The sequence below is a fragment of the Rhea americana genome, unplaced genomic scaffold (assembly GCF_003343005.1).
Source record: "Rhea americana isolate MKP2758 unplaced genomic scaffold, rheAme1 scaffold_14, whole genome shotgun sequence".
NCBI lineage: Eukaryota > Metazoa > Chordata > Aves > Rheiformes > Rheidae > Rhea > Rhea americana.
Genome location: NW_028185483.1, coordinates 5,049,860 through 5,073,880, shown reverse-complemented (window position 1 = coordinate 5,073,880; position 24,021 = coordinate 5,049,860). Strand labels below are relative to the sequence as shown.

The following is a 24,021-nucleotide window of genomic DNA, read 5'->3' as shown; positions in this document are numbered from 1 at the left end:
GCTGTGGCCCCTTCAGCATTTCATACTGTCATATTCAGTGTTTCCATGGTCTTCTTTCTCAAGGAAAGAGATGCTTGTCCTGCCTCCAGAGTGCACATCTATAACTGCTTGCTGCTGTCATAACCACAGGCTCCCTCTAACATGAATTACAGTGTGAAGCACATAGAAATGTTAAACATTGCTTATACAGGGCACTGGAGAAAGCAGATGGTGCATATGACATAAATATTTATTGGCATATTTTCTTTAAGTCATAAGTGACAATTAATTACATCAAACCCAAAGGAATAAGCCTTAATGGAAAGAAAACATTCACAGCTGGTTTTGAAGCCGTGAATTATGAAGAGATGACTCCAGATGATTCATTAATGTAGTCTGGCCATTAAAATAGGAACAGTCTCTAATATATCAAGGCCCATAAATTCATCAAGGCCTTTGAGATGCAGACCTTCTGAAGAATAATTGGGACAAAATTTCAGGTCTATTTCCTACTAAAAATGCTGGAGGGAGAAAGGTTGTGTTAGAAGTAGCATAACACATCCTTCTGAMAACATCCAGTATTCCCTAAAAAAAGGTTTGTGGTTAGGCTGGGGAGATATATCAGCTAGGAGTCACRTCAGGACCTTACTTATGTGAATTTAAGTAACTCGCAGAAGTTAGTGTATACTGGGTTGACTTCTTTTGGAAACAGTCTACTATAGCTTGCAAAAAGAGCAGTTGGAAACCCCATCTGTGTGATAGATAGCAATTGTTCGGCTCATGGGACAGATTCTCACATAAGCAAGACTCCTGAACCCTATGTGTCAGAACAGTGAGGTATACGGGGTTTTAGAGCAAAAAAGAGGAGACATGCTCAAGCACTTCCATTTCCACAGTACTATTTCCCAGCCCCGTTTTCCTGCTCGCCCTACTTGGGGGCAGAAGGAGATTTAAGAGGCTAACCTTACTTACGAGTTGCCAAGTTCCRAGACTTCTGCTACCTTGTTCCTGCCTTTGAGCTGTGGGTTGGCACTAAACACTATTGAAAAAGTATGGTATAGGCCCACCTAGCTGCTGCTGAATTGCCTATGTTGCTCAACCTTTCAAATCAATGCAGTCTTTCTGAAGATGTTGACATCTACATGTACTGCATATTTCAGGTGTAGATGATCTGTCCCATGTAGCAYTCCCATCAAACTGCATAGAAGTGTCAGTGGAGGGATGATGGCACCAGAGATGCTTATAAATTTTCATGGGAAAGAGGAGCAATAAATTCACAAATGCCTACACATATGCTGTCTTGTTTCCGTATGGGAAACTATGAGGGTTGAGCGCGGTGCAAGAATGAGCTAAGCAAAGGATACCAGAGACCTGTTAGCATTCATTCCAGTACCACTAACCTGATGTATCCCAAGGCAAAATTACTTAGCCCATGTTCTGCATCTGTACAAAAGCTACATTAGCTCTGAGAGAAGCACAAATTGAACTAATCATGTAATATCTATGTAGTACTAAAGGATGTAGAGTTCAACATACTGTTTCTACTTTAGCTGAAAAGCCATTACCCTATTTTTCTTCAGCCACAATCTAAAAGTCCATCTCAAAGTCAAGACAAGTGTTTACTAAGAAAGTAAGGCAGAAAAATAAGATGGATGATTGTTATTTTCATAGCACATACACACTACCCAGAAAGAGACACTTGGATTTTACAGTCTGAAAGGAATAATGTGATTTTTGTGGCTGTCCTAATGAAAATAGAGGGGAGGAAGTAGAAAAAGACTTTCTCCACTCATAGCTAGAAAATTAAATTATCATTCTGTAATCATACAAAGGATTGTGGGGCAGAAGGAAGGCTCAGGATCAGCTACAGGTTGCTCATACTCAGCCACAAGTTGCTGTGTTCCCACATGCTCTGTGTCCTACTGAAGTCGAGGGCAGACAAACTATTGGCAGAGTGCCATGGTCCTACTTCTTTGCTAAGGAAGAACTTTTTCCTGGTTTTCAGTATAAAATCATACTTTGATGAGGTCAGGAACCTTCCTGGTATATATAGGTCAGGAGTCCCTATCATGAAGCTTTCATGAAGCTTTTTCAGTTATTTAGATTACAGTACAGAAGGTGCACCTGAGGTTCTTTGTACTCTGAGGCTGCTGCTTGTAAATTCTCCTGCCTATGTGATGCTGCTGCCTTGCATTTCTGTTTGTGTACATCCTTTTGCAAGCAGCTGCATGGCACTTCTAGTACTTCCAAACTAATGTTTTTATTTCTACATTTTACAGCAGGTTTCTCTGCCAGAATCCTTTTGGCAAGCATGGAAATTAATGCGAGACAGGCATTGCATTCAAATTTTAATGGATAATTAGTTCTGTCTTCCAGAAGATGCTTTTTTATTCTGAGTCACTTACTATCAAGCTGTTCCAAACACCTCATAAGACTTATTCAACTTAAGATCCTCTTTAACTATTTAAATATTAGGGAACAAATTTTACCACATACGGATTCCCTTATCTTACTTATTCCCAGTCTCCCATCTCCCAAAAGAATTGGTCTGTGCATGTTAGTTACAACCATTAACAACTCCAAATAGAAGTGATTTTAGCCAGTGGCAGGGAAAATAAGTCACCAAAATTTAGTCAGTGAGGGGGGGAAAAAAACATTCTCATCTAAAAGCAAATAACGTATATGCAACAACTGGTATGTTTCAGTTTCCTTATTTCCTTTCTACCAAGAATCTCATATCTGTATAAAAAGAAGTCCATCCTTATAACACATCCTTCTTCTCCAGGAATTTATCTCTATGCTCAGGAAAGGGAAACACTTGGAAACTACACAATTGCTTTCTTCCATCCTGTGATGGCACACCAAGGTAGGAACAAATTCCTGCCTGCTTTCTAAAGCTTTTCAGAAGTGAAGCAACAGAAGGCTAAATAATAGAAATTGAAAAACACACATGCACACACACAAAAAAAATAAATAAATAAAGATGGGGGAACGTATCCTATCCATAGTATATCATCTGACACTCAGCAAATTTAAGTTGGCGGTTTATAAACAGTTGGAATCTGTCTCTCCAGAAACCGCAGGAAAGTGTCTTCTCCTTTACATGCTTTATAATCAGCGTCACAAGCCTCACTCCTCTGCATGAAGCTACTTTAAAGAAGCAGAGTTAAAAGAAAAAAAAAAAGAAACTGAATGAGGATGCTCATTAGTCATTATGAAACTATATGCACAAGAAAGCCACACACACGCTCCTACTTCAAATAATATTCTCGTGCTCTTCGTTAGAGTGCATGTGACTGCACAGTTACATCTTTAAACAGCAGAGAAATTTGTGAGCGGGCCTGCGCGAATCTGTCTGCCCTCAGGCAGCTGTTCCAGTTGCCTCTGCTCCAGTTCAGTCTTCTGCTGGCTGCAACAGTGAAGCTTCTTTGGGGCAAAAATGAACGGTTGTTTATTACACAGATAAACACGTCCCCAATAACAGTATGAGAGAGTGAAGAGCATGCAAGGGTTGGAAACTCTTCCTTCTGAGTAGCTTTGCACATCTGAGTCCCAGTCCCAGCCTCTTAATAGTTAAGAGTGTGAAGTCTAACTTCCACTGCAGGTTGCACATAATTGCACTGCAGTGTTTTGCCATAACTGTTTTACTTTGGATTTTAGAACCTTGTTCATACAAACTAWATGTTCAAGTGTTCTTTGAACTGAAAGATTATCTACAGCTATCCCTACAGCATCCATTTTACCATTATAGTGTTAGCATATGACTTTTTTTTCTTAATTTAGCTAAGAAACACTTGCCACCATCTATGTGAAACCAAGGACAGGGGGGTTGTGGGTTGTAGAAAGTTTCTGAAAGTACTTTCTGAAAGTATCAACATAAGTCAGAAAACAACAGAAATCTGGAATCCCACCACACAGTGTTTCTGAAATTAGTTAATTTACCTCTAAGTTACCAGTCCTGAGCATAGCAACAAGCTCAATCAAGCAAAGGTTTCTAGCTCCTTTTTCAAAAGGAAAAGGATCTCAAGATTTCTCATCTTTTTGCTCTTCTGCAAAGAAAGTGGGAGCTACAAAAGCCCTGACTTTAATCAAGATTTTAGGAGCATCTGAGCTCTTTTCTGTCGCATTATAATATGAGCCCAAATTAGGGATGGTGCTTTCAGCCATGGAAAGCACAGCAAGGAGCCTAGCAATCCTTTGGACCCAGCTGCTCTGGAGCTTCAGGTTAAAGTAGCCCAGGAGGAAAGCAAATGTTGTCCTAGTATAACCCTGTCTAGGAGAAAAAGAAAATTCAAACATCTTTTTAATTTCCATATATGTAATTTCAGATGTGATAAATTGGAAGCTAGGAAATTCTTGCTTTATTTAACAGTTTTTCTGTAAAAACTTCAAGGGCATTATTCAGGTACTTTTTCACCAGCTAAATGTACAAACTGCATTTATATAACTGTAGACTGAACATCTCAGCTTTTTAAATCTTCAGAACTTAAAAATAGCACTGATAAAGCTAAAAATCTAACTGACTGTCTTGGATGGAGAGATGTTTGTTTCTGTCTGGTGCTATTTAATTCAGTAAAAAAGCATCCACAATTTCAGCAAATATGTGGCCTGGCTCTTAGAATACAGAGTTTCAGAGAATGGATTACAGGTACTTCTGCCTCACATACAGGGATTAGAAATGGAACTGATAATTCTGATCCAGTGGCCCTCTGCTCCAAATGCCAGCAGATGTTTGGCTGTGACATGTTCCACATTCTTTTCAACTAACAATGTAACAATGTGAGCAGTCATATTTTTCTAAGTAATTTTTCTGAGCATTTAGAAAAAAAATCGTTGTAAAATCCACCAAAATGATCTCCCACTTGAAAACACTTTATGCATCATGAGCAATTTCCTAGCTTGCTTCTTAAACAGAGTATTTGGGGAAAATAAATCTTTCCAAGAAGGTCAAAGGAGGTTGTAAGAGAGAAAAAAATCATTTATCTGTTTATGCTTAATATTTCATACTGAATTCTGGAGATCAATAGATCAGACTTGAACTAGAGCGAGACCTACATCTGCCAAAAAAACTACCTGTAGTTAGTCAAAACACTGTTCCAAATTAGCTATGGATTTGTGTGCATGAAAATAGTTTGACAGACTGGTTGAATTAGATTAACATTAGCTTGATTAAATATTTTTTTTAAGAATCAAGAGACTAGACTACCTTGGATTACAGCCTCACTGAAGAACCATAATTACGGTTTCAGGTTGCCTGTTTACCAATAGCAATAATTTCAGGCTCGATGAAAGCCAGAGCGATGAAAGAGCAAATCCAAGCTGAGGGGAGAGCAAATAAAGGAGAAGTGGAGAAAAAAGGAAATTTCAAAGTTCAATCATGCCTTCCTTTCTAATTATGCAGTGGCATTTAGGGTTTTGAGAGCATACATTTAAGATGTCAAATTAACTGACTCGGTGAATCTTTCTAATGTAACCGAACAACACATTTTGCAAGCATGGTAAGGATGGTGATTCATTTCATTTTCAAAAAAAAATTTATGGTAACCTAAAAGATGTCCTTTTTTAAAAAAACAGTGCTTACACAAAGGAATTATTTAAAAATAGGYGGAGAGAAAGAGGGCAGCACCAAAGTAAACCCCCTGTTTCTACAAAAGCAGAGACCTACTGATCCACTCCTTTCAGGGACACATTTGGCAACAGAGCCTCCCCTGATGGCTTCAGGAGGCTCAGAGCGGCAGAGGAGTAGCATGACTTGACTGAGCCATCTCAAACCTAACCTCCTACAGCAACAGACATCATCAGCAGAAGTTAAGCACTGGGCTTCAGCTTTTTTTGAGCTGAATCTTAAGCCCTGATGGTCTGTGGGAAGCAGGTGAGAAGAAGAGAAGAAGAAAAAAAAAAAGGGGGGGCGGGGGTTGGAGGGTGGCTTGCCCAGATCAGGAAACATACTKCTGCCAACTAGTCTTGACAGAGGGAGATGGAGGAATTGATGTTTCTGCCCCACCAATATTCTTCAACTCCTCTGCAGTTTGCAGAATCTGCCCCCTGACGTGCTTGACATGCCAAGCTAAGCTACCACTCTGCGTGCTGGAGATTAGAGCTTTGTTTCCAACAGAGACATAGCTTAAGAGAACAAGAGGTCCAGGTGGGCTGTGTAACAGATTTTGAACTTTTGATCTCTGCCTAATTTGACACATGCATACAGAGATAAAAGATCATGCAAGCATTATGAAAATGGGTAGAGCTGGGAGACTGTAAAGTGCACCAGCTGAGCATGAACTCACACCTTGCTGCACAGCAGAGGAACAGGACAAGGCAACAAATTCATAAACACTTCACTGAAGCAAAAGTGTCAGTCAGAGCTTATAACTCAGGATGCTGAAAAGTTAACTTTGAAGTGTTAATATGTAGGTAAGCAGGCTTTGTTAATTCTAGCACTCACATAACCATTCAGAAATTCATCTGACCATTTTTCAGAGCATCTCATCAGAACAAAAATGTGTAATATTTCATCCTTTCCCAGTAATCTTGCTGCTTCAGAGCTATACCTATTTATAACCTGTCTAACAGCTGGGGCAGAACAGCCCTGGAATTCATAACGCATCTGTGAGCAGATAGATGCTATATAAGTCTCCTTCAGCAGAAACAGAGGTCAGTCCTTAAAGGTTCAGCTTAAAAATTACTGAAGTCGTTGGCAAGCGTATGTTCTTTATTTTAGAAGCTTATTTARTCAGAAATGAAGAAAATAGAGATTGACGAGCCACAGGAGGAACAAAGCTGACAGCAAAAGATGGAGCTGGTGAAGCTGGATGGTCAGCCCTCCGTGTGGAGCACACTGTTGAGAGGGGACCATAAAGCAAAGGGCAGTGCTCCCAGTTCTGGAATAATCCTCTGTTTTTGGAATTATTCCTCTGAAATCGTTCTGTTTTTCTGCTTTCATGTTACTGTATTCTTAATTGTTTATTTCCGTGGCCTTGGTCTAAGCATACTAACAGAAGTTAGTAGATTGAAGGCTGTATCAGGGGATTGCTGTGTTTAGAGACTRTCCCATGTGTTGGGAACTCAGCGTTTAGAATGGGGTATATTATCTTCTAAATTGCAGTGGAAACCACTAGCTGTACTGTAAGAGTTTGTTTTGTGTGAAAAAAGCACCCTAAAGAATCCACTGTTTGAGTCACAGAGTAAGCAGACATTTTTATTCGTACTTTAACTCCATCTAGAGATATCCACAGCGTAACTCTGATACACGTCGAAGCGCGTGGAGCTAAGAACAGTCACCAGACTTCTTACATTATAAGGCTGTATTTTCTTGCTTGTGACAATAATTAGCTATACCTAGGTCTTTGGGGGCTGTATACAAAGGCTGTTAAGGGAAGAACGAGGCATTCTTTTTCAGAGCGGAGAAAACGTGACGACCTTAGTTTAAAAATTTAGCAATCTCATGACACAGGGAGCAGGAAAAAGCACTGAAGTCAGAATGGGCTTGAGGGGAGAGRGAGAAGTACAAGGTTTTATCCTAATCAATTAGACCTTATAAGCTTAATCCTTAATAATATAGATTGATGTATATTTATCATATGACTGAGTTCAGTCAAAGCCCCCCATCAGACACCTAATTTCCTGTAAGCACAAAAGCKTTTGTTACGCTACCTACTCACTGCACTCTCGGTCCCCACACATACTGGCCAGTGAGACACCCCTAGTAAAGCTATATCCCCATCGCGCTCTCTGGGTTGGGTTTTCAGACCTTGGAGCTGCTGAGCTGGTCTGCTGCACTGTGAACAACCACCTCCTCCTGCCTTTCTCCCCGGTGTAGCGCAGAATGAAGGAACTGAAGCCCAGGGGACAGCAACATGGAGCACACTTGCCCCACTGCACAATATATATAATTTTATATATATATTTATAYGTAGATATAAAAATGAGAAATGCAGGCTATTATGCACACTGACATTATACTATGAAATGGAGAAATAAATCATATTGCATATCACCCTAGGAGCTGTGATAAACACTATTGAATAGTAGAGACAAGTGAGAACTGGCTCAGTCAGTTAAAGAAAACACACTTTTTCCAGATATTTCTGCTTTAGTTTCTGGTCTAAGAGCTCATACCCAGTTGTATAACACAAAATTTACTGTTTCCGTCTATCTGGTTGATGTACTTAAGCCTTGATAATGCCTGCTCAGTTATACACCCCAGAAACCTGGTACAGTTGGAACCTGAGACCAATCATTCTCCCATAGTGACTGCTATGGAATATTTTCTCTCTCTTTCTTTTTCTCTCTCTCTTTTTCTTTTTTTTTAAGCAGAATCATTTGCAATTTTAAATTAGGCTTAACAACATATACTTCATTTCTCTCAAGCATTGAAWATGGCTGTAGTGAACTATGGAAGTGTGTGACATACACAGATAAGGAGATTAAAGTTTTGTTGTTTTTTTTTTCCTCAATCCATCTTCTTTTTGCCTCTACATAACATACAAGTATATCTTGTGGAAAAAAATAATTGATTTTTATAGTAGTTAGAGCAACAGTATACCAAATAGTGCTGTAGAAATAGTAGGCAAATACTCAGCCGTCCARGAAATCTGAACATTCATTTGCTAACATACCATAAATATTCTCCATATATCCAAGACTAATAACTCCCCACTTTAGTTGCTTATAAGATTAAAAAAATRTAACTCCTCAGCTTTATAACTGTAGGCAGTTACATTTCTTGGATTATGAACAGTGGCCTGGGCAGAGGCTGCCAAGACGAATGAAAATTTGAAACTTCAGGGAGTCAGTCTTTCACCTTGGTTTCATTATTTAATAAGTTGTTTTTTTTCAAACGACTAAACATTTTGTGTTCCTTAATGCACATATGTAACAGCGTCTAGGCTATAGTTAACCACGACAGTTCAAACTTCACACCAATCCAGTGAAAGTTTCAACAGTTTCCATGAAATCTTTCTCCTGGAAATGTCTAAAAATACTTTTTCATTAGGCTCTATCTTTGCCTTTCTGAAGCAACCCTGTCACCAACCTACTGTTTCAGGCTGTACCAGTATTTAGGGGCAGGCTCTGGCCTGCTCTGCTGAGGAGGGGTCCAGGCAAGCAGGAGAAGCAGCAGGGCTGGCTTCTGTGCGACACACAAAGTGGTCTCAGATCCATATTCATTATTTTGCTTAGAAACAAATCCTCCTTGGAAATAACRTGCCCTGAAATGGTCTGATGGAACCATAGTTTTTCCATGCCAACAATCTTGAAATACAGGAAATGGAAAAAGACAAGATTAACTTAAATAAAGCTAAATGATAGCATCACTAGTGGTTTATTGCTTTAGATTTATTAATGTTTTACTCAGAGTAGCCCTGAAATCAGATTTCGCAGCTTTGTTAACTGTCCCAGTTCTTTTGTCTAGTCTTCTAAGATTGCACTTGACGTTTAAATGGGTACAGAAAGAAAAAAAAATCAGTAAGCATAAGGCTTAGCAAAGAAGTAATTTAAGATGACTGATATGGACACAGGGTTTCATAGGTACGTGCCTTAACATGGTCACACACCAGTGGTTGYATTTTTTGTTCTCTCTGCAGCAAAACTTACCATCTGGATTTACAGATTGGGATCAAAAGTAACACAGAAACATAAACCTTTCAGTGTTAGAGACAGACAAGCAAAGAGTGAGAGTATCAGGCTGGATATTGCCTTTGGYCTTGCTGGGTGCAGAGTCATGTGAAGTTTGACACCTGACATGTGCATATTCATTTGGCTAGTAACCAAGTCCTCGATAATGAGGCTTCCATCAAATTCACTGAATTTGCCCAAGACTGCAAATTTGTGAGGCCACAACTTCCCAAAGCCCACTGAGTCACGGTGAAACCTGAGAGCAGCCATTTCAGCAYGTAATTAGATTGTAAAAATTATTCTGAGAGGCGTAGCCAAGTGGCCTCGGGTACGAAAGCTTCATTTTGAGTAACAGATTGCAGTGGACTGATCAAAGCCCCGAGCATCCCAGAAAATTCATACAAGCAAGAACTTCTAGGATATTCATGCAAGCCCTACAAGCCTGATGCTTAAAAACCTTAGGATCCCCAAAATTATGAGATAGTTTGATTAATATTTAACTAGAGGGCACTCTTATATGACATTCCAGAATCATCATTTTACAGTTATATTGCCTGTCTTTCTAGATAAATAAACAGTAGTTGAAACGTTACTGTAATTACAGGATTCAAGAAGCTGCAAGTTTAAGGAAAGACAGTGACATCGGCAATTAGGGTTCTTTACAGGCAAGCTGTGTATCACAAGAACAGTGATTATTTTTATTTGACCTTTACATTGGCAGAAATATTTTGAGTGAAAATAAATGCATGGATCTTTTTGGAAGTTTTGTGGATCAGCATTTTGATAACCATCAAAACAAATTAACTTGTCACACAGACAGAAAAGACAGATGGCTGCATTGTTAGAATCTGCTAGAAAAGGCATTTTATGTCATCCTTATGTAAAACAAAAATATGTAAATGTCACTGGTCATTTTCAAAGAGACAAAGCTTACAGAAAATTTCAGGAGAAAATATGGCATATTGCCATTCCTTTGATATTTCCTGTGGGCTACATTTGCTTTGTCTCGAAGATGCTTGGAGTAAAACAGTATTTTTTTCCTAGGACTTYCGCTGACTTCAGCTCCTAAGGGAACCCAACATGCAGCTGTACCATTCTACAAAATAGACACTTTCCATTCTAGTGAGCGATGACTTGGAGTAACTGTATTTGGTTATTGTGCTGTGGGGAAATTATGGTGATTTAAACTATCTTTCTAACGCCAGGAGACCCTTACTTTGCTCTAATAAAAATTTAGAATATCTGTATTCTTTTTCTACTTCGCATGGATGAAGTTAAGATTAGGATAGGTAACAAAGAAAAACTGCACCTCYGTTTCCAAATTGCACATCACATCACAGAGTTACTCCTGAGAGCAGAAATGAATAAAGTCAGACACTCAATTAAATTCATGAAAACAACTGTTGAAACAGTCATAGTTGCTGTAAGATTTCACAGCCCTTTTTGCAAACTGTACCTTCATAGTTTTACATTAAAAAGAAAGAGAGACAGTATTCAGTAGCGTAATAGCATTTAAGAAACAATACACATCCTGAGAACCAACGATTTCTCCTTGTATGAGGAGGGGAAGCAACATGGAAATAAACCTCAGCCTTTAATTGCTCAAAGGATAATGTTAAACAACCATGCTAAAAATCATTGCATTAATGTAAGATGCATGTTACTTTCAYTGGGCACAAGGAGCAAAGGAAGGTGCAAACAAGCATAGTCATACGCTTATTAAACAGCTGTATTGCCAGAGTGTCACACTTGCATCACTCAAACCGGGACAGCGAGGAGACAGCAGCTCCCCTGTCACACAGGATGCTGTCCCCCTCCCACTACTGGACTTCTGGCAATAGCAGATGCTAGCTAGGGGACACTTAAAGCRAAGAAAATAACTGCTGAGTGCCATCAGGGAAAGCCAAAGGTGGAAGGGACAGCGCAGTTCTGACTTGCCTACCCTGCCGCAGAGGTACGCTCGCTGCCGCGGTGCTTTGCCTCTGGGGCCTGCATCCTTATCAGCTGGTTATACATTAAAAAAMCCCACTGTCTGACTGAGCAGCTACTCCAGATTCCTAGGGCAATCAGTTGTATCCTGCAGCTCCTCAAGCTTAGACAGATTAACTGTTTTTTTTCCTCCTTTTACGCGCAGGAACCACTTGCTCAGAGAGTTTTCTTTTTTCCCCTCCTACAGTCTCTCCTGGGGCTAATTATCTTTTTCGCTCCTGTTTGCAGGACACTAGATATGAGTTTTATAGGCAGCTTGCATTACAGTCCCAAAGCAGGTATTTCCTCTGACATGCTCCTGGGCTGTCAGAGGACATGCACTTTGCATGTCAAAGTAGGCTTGGTCCTGTGGTAGAAGACAGGAGAGAGGAACACAGGGCAAACTCAAGACAAAGCCCTTACAAGCTTCGTCTCCGGACGAGATTTGSATCCTAGCAGTTGAACCAGGACAGCGCAGAGCACAATGAGCTCTGCAGGATTTCCCTGCCAGTCCAAATGAGTACGGAGGTGTTTAGCCCATGCCAAGGCGCATGGCACCAAACCCAGCCTGCTGGTGACCCTGGGCTACCTAGTCCAAAGCTGATGAAAAGATCTACATGCAGTAGCAGAGTCATTTGTGCCTGTTGAATTTTGTTCTGGCACCATTGCAGAATTTTGATACTGTGTTTACTGGCCATAATCCACCGACTGCCACTGAGAGATTAGAACAGAAAAAAACATGYGAAAGAGCATCCTTTAGCTGGCAAAATCATGAATTCAAACAATAGAAAACGGCAGATTTACTGTTGCTTCTTACTTCTTCCTAATTCTGTGCCTTTCTGCAGTCTTCCTGCTCAGTGAATCAGCTAGAGAGTCACTGTGCTGCGTACATGGGGGCATGCAAGGAGGTAGAATTAAAGTTGTGTAAGCCATCTCCATATAGTCCTAACTTTCAAGTCTTGTTTCTTCTCTCCTTTCTTTTAAAACAGATATTGAGATGTATTTTGGAGGACTGTACATAATTTATATATTTAGATATTATGGAAAAAGGTAAACAGCTCCTGCAGCACTTACACTTAGGTGCTGATCACAGGCTTTTACAGCACAGAACGCAAGACTGTAGCTCTCATTTTACTTACAAGAGTGACTATATTAGTTAGGTGCATGGGACAGCTATTATCCCATGAGAACCTACTGCTGGTGAAGGAATTTAGCGGGTTTTCACTTCAGCCTCTTCCAAGAGAGGAGGCTGGAAGAGCTCAGGCTTCATGGCAGAAAAGRGACCAAGCATCTCAGAGCTGTTTCTCTTCCAAAACCTGCTAGCAGCTCTTAGCCATTATAGCACTGTGCTGGAAGCCACTGCTTTTGTGGCAGGATGAGCCCAGCCTTATACTCTTTCTGCCGAGTTAGTATTTTGTCATAGGAAAGGGGACTGGAGAAGGAACAGGTTTTCTTTTTATTAAAAAATATTTTATGAAAAGCTAAATTATATTTCATAGGACAAAGAAAAAGCCCTTCCTTACCAGCAAGGGCTGGTACAGCTGATCAAGAGACGTTAGTGCTTCCTAAAACAAACAGGAAAGGAGTTGGGCAGTCTCTTGCCTTGGAAAATACCATGAAGCTGAAATAGGCATCACACTACTATATTTACTTTTTTTTTTTTTTTTTTTTTGTAATGAGAGGAATCTTGAATTACCTCTGATACAGTTTTCCTTTGTTACCAACATTGCATGTTTTTTAATCTAGGGAATATTAAAATGTCATATGCCAAGGTTGGTCAATACAAGCTGGAACAGAGCAGTAAGGCAAATGGGGGCAATCATATATTTCCTTGCTTGCATCAGTACTGTGAAACAACCTGAAATTGCTCAACTGTTCGAGGTGTGAGAGCAGTAAACRTTACGCTTTTAGTGATTTCCTGAGGCCACCGCTCTGCCTGTCAATGGGTACGATGTATTGTGTGTATAGCACATCAGGTGCTTTTTAAATTAACTACATGTTAGGAAATAATTTGTTTAAGTAGTAGTATTCTCAGTTTGCCGACAGGGGAAACTGAGGTACCTGCACAGTTTCTGTACAGTCAGAGTCAAGAGTAGAGTTCAGSTCCTGAAAACAGTTTTTCTTGAGAATTTGCTCTGTAAACCTCTCGCCAGTCCCTGGAGTTCTCCCGCAATACAGGCTAAAAACTGCTGTCACTCGAGCAAATAGTATTTCTGCACTGGAAACAGAACTGGCCCCAAAGCAGACGTTAGCTTCTAACAGGAGACTTGTCGTGGCTATCTCAGCACGTAAGCTTCGAACCTGGGCGGGGGGGAGTTGTGCTGTGCAATGCCATTTAAAGTTTTTGTTTTCTCCCTCCAAAATAAACAAACAAAAAGGCCGTAGCGCTCTCTGCATTCCTGCATGGTTTCCAGGTAGTAGCTTAGCACAACAGAGGAGAGTAAACATATTTTGAAAGTGAAARATAGTCGCAGGGAGAAGACAATGATGTGAGCTGCTATAAAGGGGAGGTATTCGGGAAAGGATCGACACTTAAAAATTAGGATTAGGACAAGGTTAGGTTCTATTTAAATTAAGCTAAAATATACAAACTTGCATCTGATCTCAGGGAAGAAAGTCAGAATTAATTTGAAGCTTGCTGTTACTGACCTGACCTTGGCCTTTTCTTCGTCGTCTGTGCAGCACTCCCCTCCTTCAGATAACGAATTCCCCTATAGTGYTGTTTTGCTTTGTTTTGATGGAGGTCTCAGTGGTAATTATTAGAAGTTCATCAACCAATACCAGGCAGTGACATACTTAATACAATTTGTATTAAGCAAGCAGAAAATAGAGGTTTTTCAGATTGGTCTTTGCTCTTTGAGCACCTCTAATGGAGGTGTCTCCAGAACAGATAGCCTTACAGTGGGTTTCCAGGAATGGACCAGTAGTGCAGAGCATCTTCGCAGGGAATTGTAGAATTAATTCATGATTAAGGCAGTCAGCTAGTCCAGTATCCTGCTCAAAGGAGGGCTATCCGCAAAGTAAATGGCGGAAGGAAAGCGAAAAGTAAATGAATTCTTCTGTGCCCTTCCCCTGTGCAAAACTGTTTTTGTGCAGAAGTTGCCTGTGGGTTACGACTGGAAAATCCACAGACAGGAAAATGCTAAGAGACTGTGTTGACAAGACAGTGTAATCAATACCAATGGAATCTGGACCTTCAAGTGTACTTGGAAATTAGATTCAGTGCTGCTGTAGGCATTATATAATAAATTCATTGGGTTCTGAAGATAAAATAAAAAAAATAGATGAAGGAAACAGGGTATGACTTTAAATAATGGACATTCCTGCACTTAGTACTATTTCTTCCACTGAGGTATTACAGAATTATATGCCATCTACACCCCATGAAACAGAGCTGGTAGCYTGGAAATGGCTACTTTTAGGATGTAGTTGATGTCACTTTTAAGAGTGGCAGCGTATAACGCAAGCAGGATGCRTGCCAGTATACCAACAGGTAGGCAGCAAACGGCAGAACAAGGTTTACCAGAAAAGAAAGCATTTGGCTAGCACGTACGCGCACAGACACAACTGCACCCGCGCAGGCTTTTCTGCAAAGCTCTYGCATTGAACCCAGTGGAAGAGAGGGGAAGAAAAACAGAAACACCCCGCAGACCTAACCATCCTGACAGATGAGCTTGGCAGGAAGGTCCCTCAGTCCCAGCCGTGCCTTCAGGGCAAGCAAGCATGCTTGGGGACACACGGCCAGCTCCCACCGCGCTCGCCAAGTGATCTCCTAAGCGCGCACACCTCATGTACCTGCGTACTCATGAACACGTAGCGCTGGGGACATCTGTGAATTTCAGTGTGGAGGGGTGTTAAATAAGTCGAGAGCATAATTTTCTAATGCTTTGTAATAATCACCTAGTGCCTGGATGATGACACTTAAAATCCCAGTGGAAAGTAAGAGAGATTTTTGTCTGTATAATTAACTGCAACATGTTCAGGACATTATGTAACTATAGCACTGTATTGGTAGAGGGTATTTTTAATACTTTATAGCTTTGACATTTCTGTAACTACCTCTTAAAAGTTAACCATGCATAAAATGCAGATGACAGTGGCAAATTCTGATGKCTGACGTTGTCAGAGAAGTATTTTTCTGTAAATTGTAAAATAGCAGAAAACATTTTTTTGTCATCATGTAAAGATATATTAAACCATAAAGCCTTTAGAAAGGAGAAAAAGCTTTCTATTTGGACTGGGAGGGGGCTGGGTTTTCGTTCATCATGGGAGGCCTGGCTGGATCTTTCCATCTGCTGTGCTGGCTGTTACTGCAGATGGTCATAATCGGTACATACGGTATGTGCATATATAAACTGAAATCAGCGCTGTCTTGGGGTGAAAGCAGGCATGCAGCGTGAGCTGGGATGCCTCACAACTATATTGGTGAAGGGAGTAAGTCAGAGCATTTTACTTTCCTAATAATATTTTATATGGAATTAATGAAAGAAGCATTCACTGTTAGGTGAAGAGGAAAAAAATTGGACTCATCTCTTAGAAGGTAGAGTCTGGATCTGCAGTTAATTTGGAATCAAGCTTTGGCTTCAGCTCAGCCCTGAATATGCATCAGATTTGAGTTTGAATCAAGACAGCAGCAAACTCCCACCAACTTCTCATGAGATTTCTGCAACACCCAGCAGCAAGACAGTCAGCCCAGTTTCGGAGTTCCCGCTTTTAACTCAGAACTAAAGCTGGAGGAGGGACTTTGTTTCTGAAAGTGAGAACGCAGCCTCTCAGTTACGTGGGAAAGAAAATTCTTCAGACGTGAAATGGTTCTGAGACTTCAGCTTTCTGTTTAAGCTAATCTCAGTACAGCTAAATGGGTAGATAGTGATTAGATAAGGAGCAAAAAATCTTGTCCTAGCTAAAAGCAGTACTTTCCAATGAATTGCATGTAAATTTACTAGATAGTTAACTGTTCTCTATCACCTGGTTAGCGCTGCTGAAAACCTCTGTTTGTGTGTTGGGTCATAAACCAACATTTAAAAAGTTTCCATAAACTCAAACTCCTAGTAAAATAAGAATAATAATCATAAGTGGAATTGCTTAGTTAATTTTAGTTTCCCTTTTCTAGTAACTACCCTTTTCCTTCTTTCTCCAATAAATTTTTAAAAGGTAGTTTGTGCTCTGCAGTGYCTGTTAGATTATACCTCTGAGCAAAACAGGCAAGTCATGCAAGGGAGATTATCACCAAGTTTGTAATACTAATCTTACTGAAAAAGAAGAGCAATCTGGCAATGCTTGCTCAGGGGAAAATACCTTTTGATTTCAGATTGCAAATTTAAGCTTCATTTTCATGAAAATACATAAATGTGTGTTCATCCTATCTTATTCAGTCCTATTCAGCTTCAACACTGAACGCRCATCTCTCCCCAGGTGTGAGCCCAAGAGCCTTGCTGAATCAGGCCTTTGACTCAGAGGCTAAAAAAAAAATACCACAATATTTCTGTGATACAGAGAAAATTCTAGAAGCAACTAAAAGCATGTACATATATCAACACATGCACTTACAAAGCATATAACAAGCATCTGAGAAGAGGCATTCATTGGAATAGCAACATGTGAAGAATTTACCCGATATATGATCAAGTCCATTTTTAATATTTCCTCCATCTTTTCTCATCTCTTTTGCATTACATTTTATTGGCAATATTTGGCCATGCATAAGACMAGTTAACTGCCAGAACAGATAAAGTCATGACTCTTTATTTCTGTCCCTTTTTTTCTTCCTTACTTAATATCTACTCAGTTATTCTCTCTATACTAATCTTTCTGCAGCTCCAGTGTTAGAAAAAGGTTTCACAGCTTCAGCTRTAAGAATAGAAATTTATATTGACTTTAACAGGGTCGCTACTGCTCTGGTATGACTTTGTAAGCTACTGTTTCTTTTCTCATTGCAGGTTTGTTTTGTGAATTTAGATGCAAACAGAGATGATTGCAGTGACGAGCAAGTGAAACAGGTAACAGTTTAGGTCTTGGTAACAAGCACAATAGTACCTCTTGGGAATTTGAATTTATCTAAACAGCAATTCATGATTTATAGCTTTTTTTATTCCTAGCCCAGACACACTTACCAGAATATTGCAGCCTGTAAATTCACGGTGTTTATCTTGCAAGTAGACTTCTTCTTTGGTTTCATCAGAGATGTGAACATCAATGTATCATATGTCCAACTATCTAATTTAACATAGAACTATATTTGAAAAAAAAAAAAAAAGCTGTGAGGTCTCTCTTTCCTACTGCCAAAAAGCCCTTGAGCCTCTTCCACCCATTTAGGTCCTAGTCAGCTGACTGGTCTTAATGAGTTAAACTCCAGGTGGTTTGATTGTGTGGTCAGGAGAAGAGACTAGAGAAAACCGAACTAAAGATGTGCTTCACCTGTTTAACTGATAGTTTGAAGAGAGAGAAAAGGGGATCTTTTAAAAAAATACACAAAAACAAATTACATCATATACACGCTATTTAAAATACATACCAAAAGATCCTCAAATCTGAGGAGGAAGTCACATTTTAAACATATGGCCCATTGTCGGTTTTGAGCTTACATCTTCCTTTATCGGTTCCACTTCCATTATCCTTGCTTGGCACCTACAGCTGGCCATATTGCCAGCAGTGTTGTATGGTATGTGAACAAAGGTGGGATCTCCTGACAGTAGTCAKGGAGTTCCTCAGTCAAACATCAAGGTTAATTTGCTGGGACCACTTTTAGTTCATGGGAAGACAGCCAATACTGGGACCTAGTTGCCTCCTGGAGGTCATTAATTAATAGGAGCTGCTTTTACATRCTATTTTCCACATCCTGGATCTGTGAAAATTCAAATATCAAAAATAATTACAGCSTTTTGCTGCAAATGATTTTTCTGTTGAATCAGAGGGTTGACTGTGCAGAACAGATTGAAAGGTTCAAYGTTACTGAATCCACAGAAGCATAAGGTTGTTTTCTAACAAGAAAAGGTTTTATTGCTTACACTGCTACACTGTTTTTTATTAAGGATCAGAAGCTATAGCAAGTCCTAAGGACTGAGGAACCATCAAAGGTTTCTTACTTGTAGGTTAACACTAAACATCTGTGTAAAGCCAAGTTAAACTAGCTTCTATGCAGTTCCTCTTTATAATACCTGGAAATTAGATTTCTCTCTCACAAGCACAAGTCACCTTTGAAAACAGCTGCGTGATTTTTAACTGTCAGCCCTGCAGTAGTGGTGCGGTCGGTGTTCGTGGGCTGTGTGCAGCCGGGAGCTCTTCCCTCCCAGCAGAGCCCTGCCGGCTCCCACGTGTTGCACCCCGGCACGCACGCGGCTGCGTCCCGCTCCTGAGATGCACACGGRCCGGCTGGTATCGATGAGCCGCAAGGTTTGGCCTCATTTTAAGAAATGTATTTTCTGGTGCAGAGTTAATGTATTCGTTAGGCATGACTAGAGGATGATGTTCTTCCTTTAGTTTTCAGTGTGCAGAATAAAATACTCAGTGTTAGTGCAGGTATTGCGTGTTCTTCCTCCCCTCTAAGAGGATGGTTGCCCCATCACAATCTTTATACACCACACTGGGTGTGTGTGTATCAGCTGTGAGCAAGTTCAATTTTATACAACACACTAATATACTGAAAGTATTTCGTAAAAGGAATTGAAGTATTTTAGCATAGGCATTGCTCATATGAAATACATAGCTTTTTAGTGAAAAGTATTGTTATTCTCTGTTAGGCTTTCACATTACCCATTGGACCTTGGAATGTGTTAAATTGTTTTTTAAGTGTTAAAGAATTGTCTTTCTAGACTCCTCCTTTTGTATTCCAAACAAAAGGGAAGGGAGTGAAGTAAAAGATGCACAAATGTCATGATTTCTTAAGAAATCCAATAAAATGTAGCAATTTAGGCAGTAGAAAATAGAGATAAGTAGAGAAATGTGTATGATAACAGAAAGGTTATAATTTAAAAAGAAAAGGATGAGAAGTTTTTTTTGTGCTATACTAAAATGTCAAATTGAATTGAAGCACTGAATTTAGTTATGTCAAATATAAATACTTAGTCTCAGCTGAAGATCAGTCTCCTGAAAAGTGAATTGTTCCCCAAAATTGAATTAAATTTGCAAAGCCAGAAAGTTTTATTATATCTAATTTAATTCACTTTGAGGAAAAATTACAGTACTGCAAGCTTATCATTTTGAAGATGAAAAGGAAAAAGTGAAGTATTACTGAATTGCGCAGTAGCTAGGCGTAGCGTTGGGTGCGAGAGGTCTGCATTCGCCTAATGGCTTTGCCATTTGATGTGCTGTGTTCGTGTATAAAGTGGAGGTGCTATTTAGTCCCCCTGTAAGGGGTCATCTGTGGTTCCCTGTTCATAAAGCACGTTAGATCCTTGACAGAAAAGCATGGGGAGCGTTCTTAGAATAGGCRCTGTCCTTTTGGTCTGACCTTGTATGCTGTGGAGCACAGACATGTCCTGGCACATAACTGGGGACTCCTAGCAGTATCGCAATGCAAATACCCTGTGTTACAAAGCATCATTGATATTATTATTGTCATCATCTTTGGCTCTAGCAAATACTTAACAGATAGAGAGTTGTTGTACCATTGCAAAGGAAAGGTCAGGAAAGCGTCCAGTGGAGCATCTGAGAAATGGATATTCCATCTGCGCATTACATTTTATTATTCCAGGTTTAGTAGTGTATTAATTCGATCAGCAATTTCTGGTTAACTCTCTCTTCAGTTTCTTGCTTATCGTGTGCCTAGACAAAAAATAAAAGATTTGCCCCATTCTATTATACTTACTGCATCTTTTCTGCTGTAGAAAACCGCATACGTAGCATACCTAGTGTTCCAAGGCTCTTRGGGACTCATGGTAGGAAGGCCAAGCATTTTGACGCATGAAGACAATCAAGCTGTTTAGAACATGACACCGTAAGGGGTGACAGATTGTCCTACTGGAGTCTGTCTTGTCACTCTGGTCATTGTCTCATGTGTATTTTAATGCTGCCAGGTTTTGATGGACTCAAGGTAGTAAGTTTAAGTAAGCTTTTTGAAGTAATGCCTGTAACTATTTTACTGTAATATTTGTGAATACAACTGTGCAACTTGGAGAYCGTTACCTGAGAGCAAAACATATCTTTAATACTGCAGAGATTGATCAGCGTCTCTCCGAATCTCCCCAAACTTATCAGCTCTATGAATGTACAGCCACCAAAGGAAAATGAAATAGTCCTGCTGAGYGGATTAACATCGGGAAATCTTCAGGCTGATTATGAAGTTCCCCAGGTAGGAACCATACGCTTATCTTTAAGATCACATCACAGCTGAGGAGGAAGGAATTTGCAAACTGAAAAAAGAGAAGCTGAAGGCAAAGACCGTATACCAGTTTAAGAACTGGGTAGGTGTTGGCAAACACAAAAAATTAGCCTAGCTGTCTATGAAAGGTCTAAATTAAGTGGARGGAGGAGCAAAGATAGGAGAGAGATTCTCCTGTGGACATCTGGGTGGCAGCTGATACTGCTTTCAGCCGTTTTAGSGGTTGCTGCTCCAGGGAAGGCAGGCGTTGATGGCACAGATGATTCATCAGCCTGGATCCCAAGACTAGCGGGAGTCAGAAGGGCAGCACAGATGGGGGCTGCAGGAAAGATGTAATACTTTTTATATACACAGGGCTGGATTAGGGCACACATTCTGCAGACTCTCTTTTAAGTAAAGTCTTGCTACTTCCCACTTTCCTTTCCAATCCATCTTCGCCCACGCGAGCACCTCACGAAAGAGCTGATGATGCAACTTGAAGATCCTGCAGGCTACCTTAAGCCTGAATGTGCCAGTGGAAAATACTAAGATTTAATAATAGTATCAGAGCTGATACCACATTTAGCTTTGTGCAACTTAAAATGTAATTAATMAATTAATTCAAATTTAACATTTAAAGGAGTTTAAGGCAAATTTCTCATGCAAACCTCTTCTCTACTGTTACTTCATGTGAAATGTTCCATATCTGTGATTTGTAGGCCAGGAATTCCTGCTGCTCACATAGAGAGAGGAAATAAATAAAATAATTTGCTTAAGAGCATTTTAATATACAAATTCCAGAAGCTTAACTACTTACAACCAAAAGCTTTTTTTTGTTTTTATCATACATTATGCCTTTCTGTTCATGTCTGTATGAAGCAGATAGAATGAATATTCCTTAGTATTTTGGGCCTGATTCTGACCTTATTTATCCAGAAGTGAATTAGCAACAATTTAATTAAAAATGCAGAGTTGTTCTGGAGTAAAAAAATGAGATATTCTCAGCAAACTTAAAAAACATGAACAGGTATCTCCAGTACCATCTGCTGCAGAAAACAGCAGAAAACCTTTCCACTGAAATTAACTGGTGCATCTAAATCTTCATGAAATAGGTCCCACAACAGCTGTGGGGCAAAGATCATTGAATTTTATGTTATACCCGTGTGCTCCTCTTTAAAGCGGGAAATTGCCTGGTTGTTGAGCTTCCTTGCAGCTCGTGACTAATGGCTGAATTTAGAAAGGTTTAAAATAACGCTCAAACCTGTGGTGGGAGCAGTGGGGTTCCGGAGAGGCCCCGGGAAGGCACTGAGGTGCGCACAGGGCTGCTTTGAGCCTGAGCAAACGAGCAGCTGCCCACATCTCCGATCGACTGCGGCCCTTCGGACTGCCGGTCTTCGCAAAGAGGGCGCAAGCGTGATGCAAGTGAGAACTAACCCAAATTTCCCTCCTGCACAGTAGATGGAGCTTCCGCGTAGAGGCTGAGCGAGGTTTATGGGCTTGCACTGTTTATCTGTATATTATTCAGCTTGCCGGAGAGTTTCATTTGTCAGGAGCGTCAACGGTTTTGCAGAGGTTTGGATTTTTTGATTTTTTTTCCCCCTGTGGGCCATTTTCACAAGCACAACCCCGCCGACCGTGGACTGAGGAAACTGCAGTTTCATTTAGGACTGCATCTGGTTATTTAGTAACATTTTGCACAGCACCGTGTACGCTCGAGTCTGATTCAGCAACCTCTCCTTAGCAGCTAGTCCAAAAATCCATCTTTTATAGTGTACTTCTGACAGACTAATGCATCTGGTTTTCTGTTCAGAGATGATTTATYGTTGGAAAGGAAGAGCAAGCTAATAAAACACGTTATTCCCATGTAATACTCATCCCACACTATTACGTGAGATGTGSCTTGCATTTCCACCCGAAGGGACAGATCTGGGCTGGGGTTACGTTATGCTAGGTACCATGCAAACGTACAGCCTGTTTGGGGCTTATTTCTGCATAGATTAAAATCTAGCACCTCGATCCAGCAGGGTTTCCACTCAAAGCTGCCTCCATCCGGCAGGTCCCAAGTTAAAGCACGAGATGGCAAGCTGCCGACGTTTGGCTTTGCTTCAGATCCCCAGATCCCCAAAGGTGGTTCCGTGCGGAGACACTGACTTACCTCCGTGGTGGTATAAACATTCAAAGGCTTTAATATCAGTAAAGCAGGGGTAAGGATTCCTTCCTTTCAGTTTCTGTCCCACTTTCTGCTTTGTTGCACTGCTTCTGTGGCCAAATGCTCTGCACGGCCCACAGCGGAGCCCCAGTTTCGGCTGAGAGTTACACTTGGCTGAGATGATGGGGCTTTGCACAAATACAGGAATTTTAAAATACAGTATTTTAAAATGGTCTGTAAGAACAACTGAAGGTGACCTGTTCTGAACAACAGCCGCTATTTACAAGGCTGCCTTCAAACAAGTGTTGCCACAGAAATTATCCCAAAGAGAAATTCAGGCTCACAAACTATTCCCTCAATACCCAGGTAACACCAGGTGGTGTAAGGGCCTTCGTAACAGTATGTCAAATAGCTCAACATGACATAGCTAAAGGCAGATAAGGCTCCGTCATTTAAACAAGTTCATTAAAAACAAACAACCTGATAACTTTAACAAAATAAAGATAGCCTTGTGATACAACAGGGTTGCCTACCAAAATGCTTGTATATCGGACAGTATCATTCCAAATGGTCTTATTTCAGCATATATGTAACTGCACACCGTGTTACGAACAGCTAAATGACAAATTGTATTGCATCCTCGCAGTAGAACATTCCTGAGGTATTTATAGAGAGGGAGGCTTAAAATAAGTTTTTTTTCTTTTTTAATTAAATAACTCTCCGAGATTCTTTTCCCCTCTAGTGTCCTTGGCTGGCAGATGTCTGCTTGGTTCAGTGTGCACGGGGGGACAGGAAAACTAGCACAAGCTGCATCATCTTCGAAATAAACAAGTTTCTGATTGGACTTGAGCTTGTTCAGGAGAGACAGCTGCAGATAGAAGCTAATGTCTTAAAGCCGGAGGATGACACAAACTGTTCAGTGTCCTCAATAGAAGAAGATTTCCTCACTGCATCTGAGCACCTCGAAGATGAAAACGAAGCTGATGAATATAAAGCTGGTAAAAGCAATGAGACA

General features: G+C 40.3%; 1 protein-coding gene across 2 annotated transcripts in view; it reads left to right on the top strand.

Moving 5' to 3' along the window:
* Nucleotides 1-24,021, top strand: part of SPHKAP (SPHK1 interactor, AKAP domain containing) — a 57,759-nt gene that overhangs the window by 16,890 nt on the left and 16,848 nt on the right. For both annotated transcript variants that reach the window (XM_085298613.1, XM_085298614.1), the window contains exons 3-5: nucleotides 17,499-17,558; nucleotides 20,714-20,848; nucleotides 23,749-24,004. In XM_085298613.1, the coding sequence (XP_085154739.1) occupies nucleotides 17,499-17,558; nucleotides 20,714-20,848; nucleotides 23,749-24,004 (451 nt within the window). The remainder of the gene's footprint in view (nucleotides 1-17,498; nucleotides 17,559-20,713; nucleotides 20,849-23,748; nucleotides 24,005-24,021) is intronic.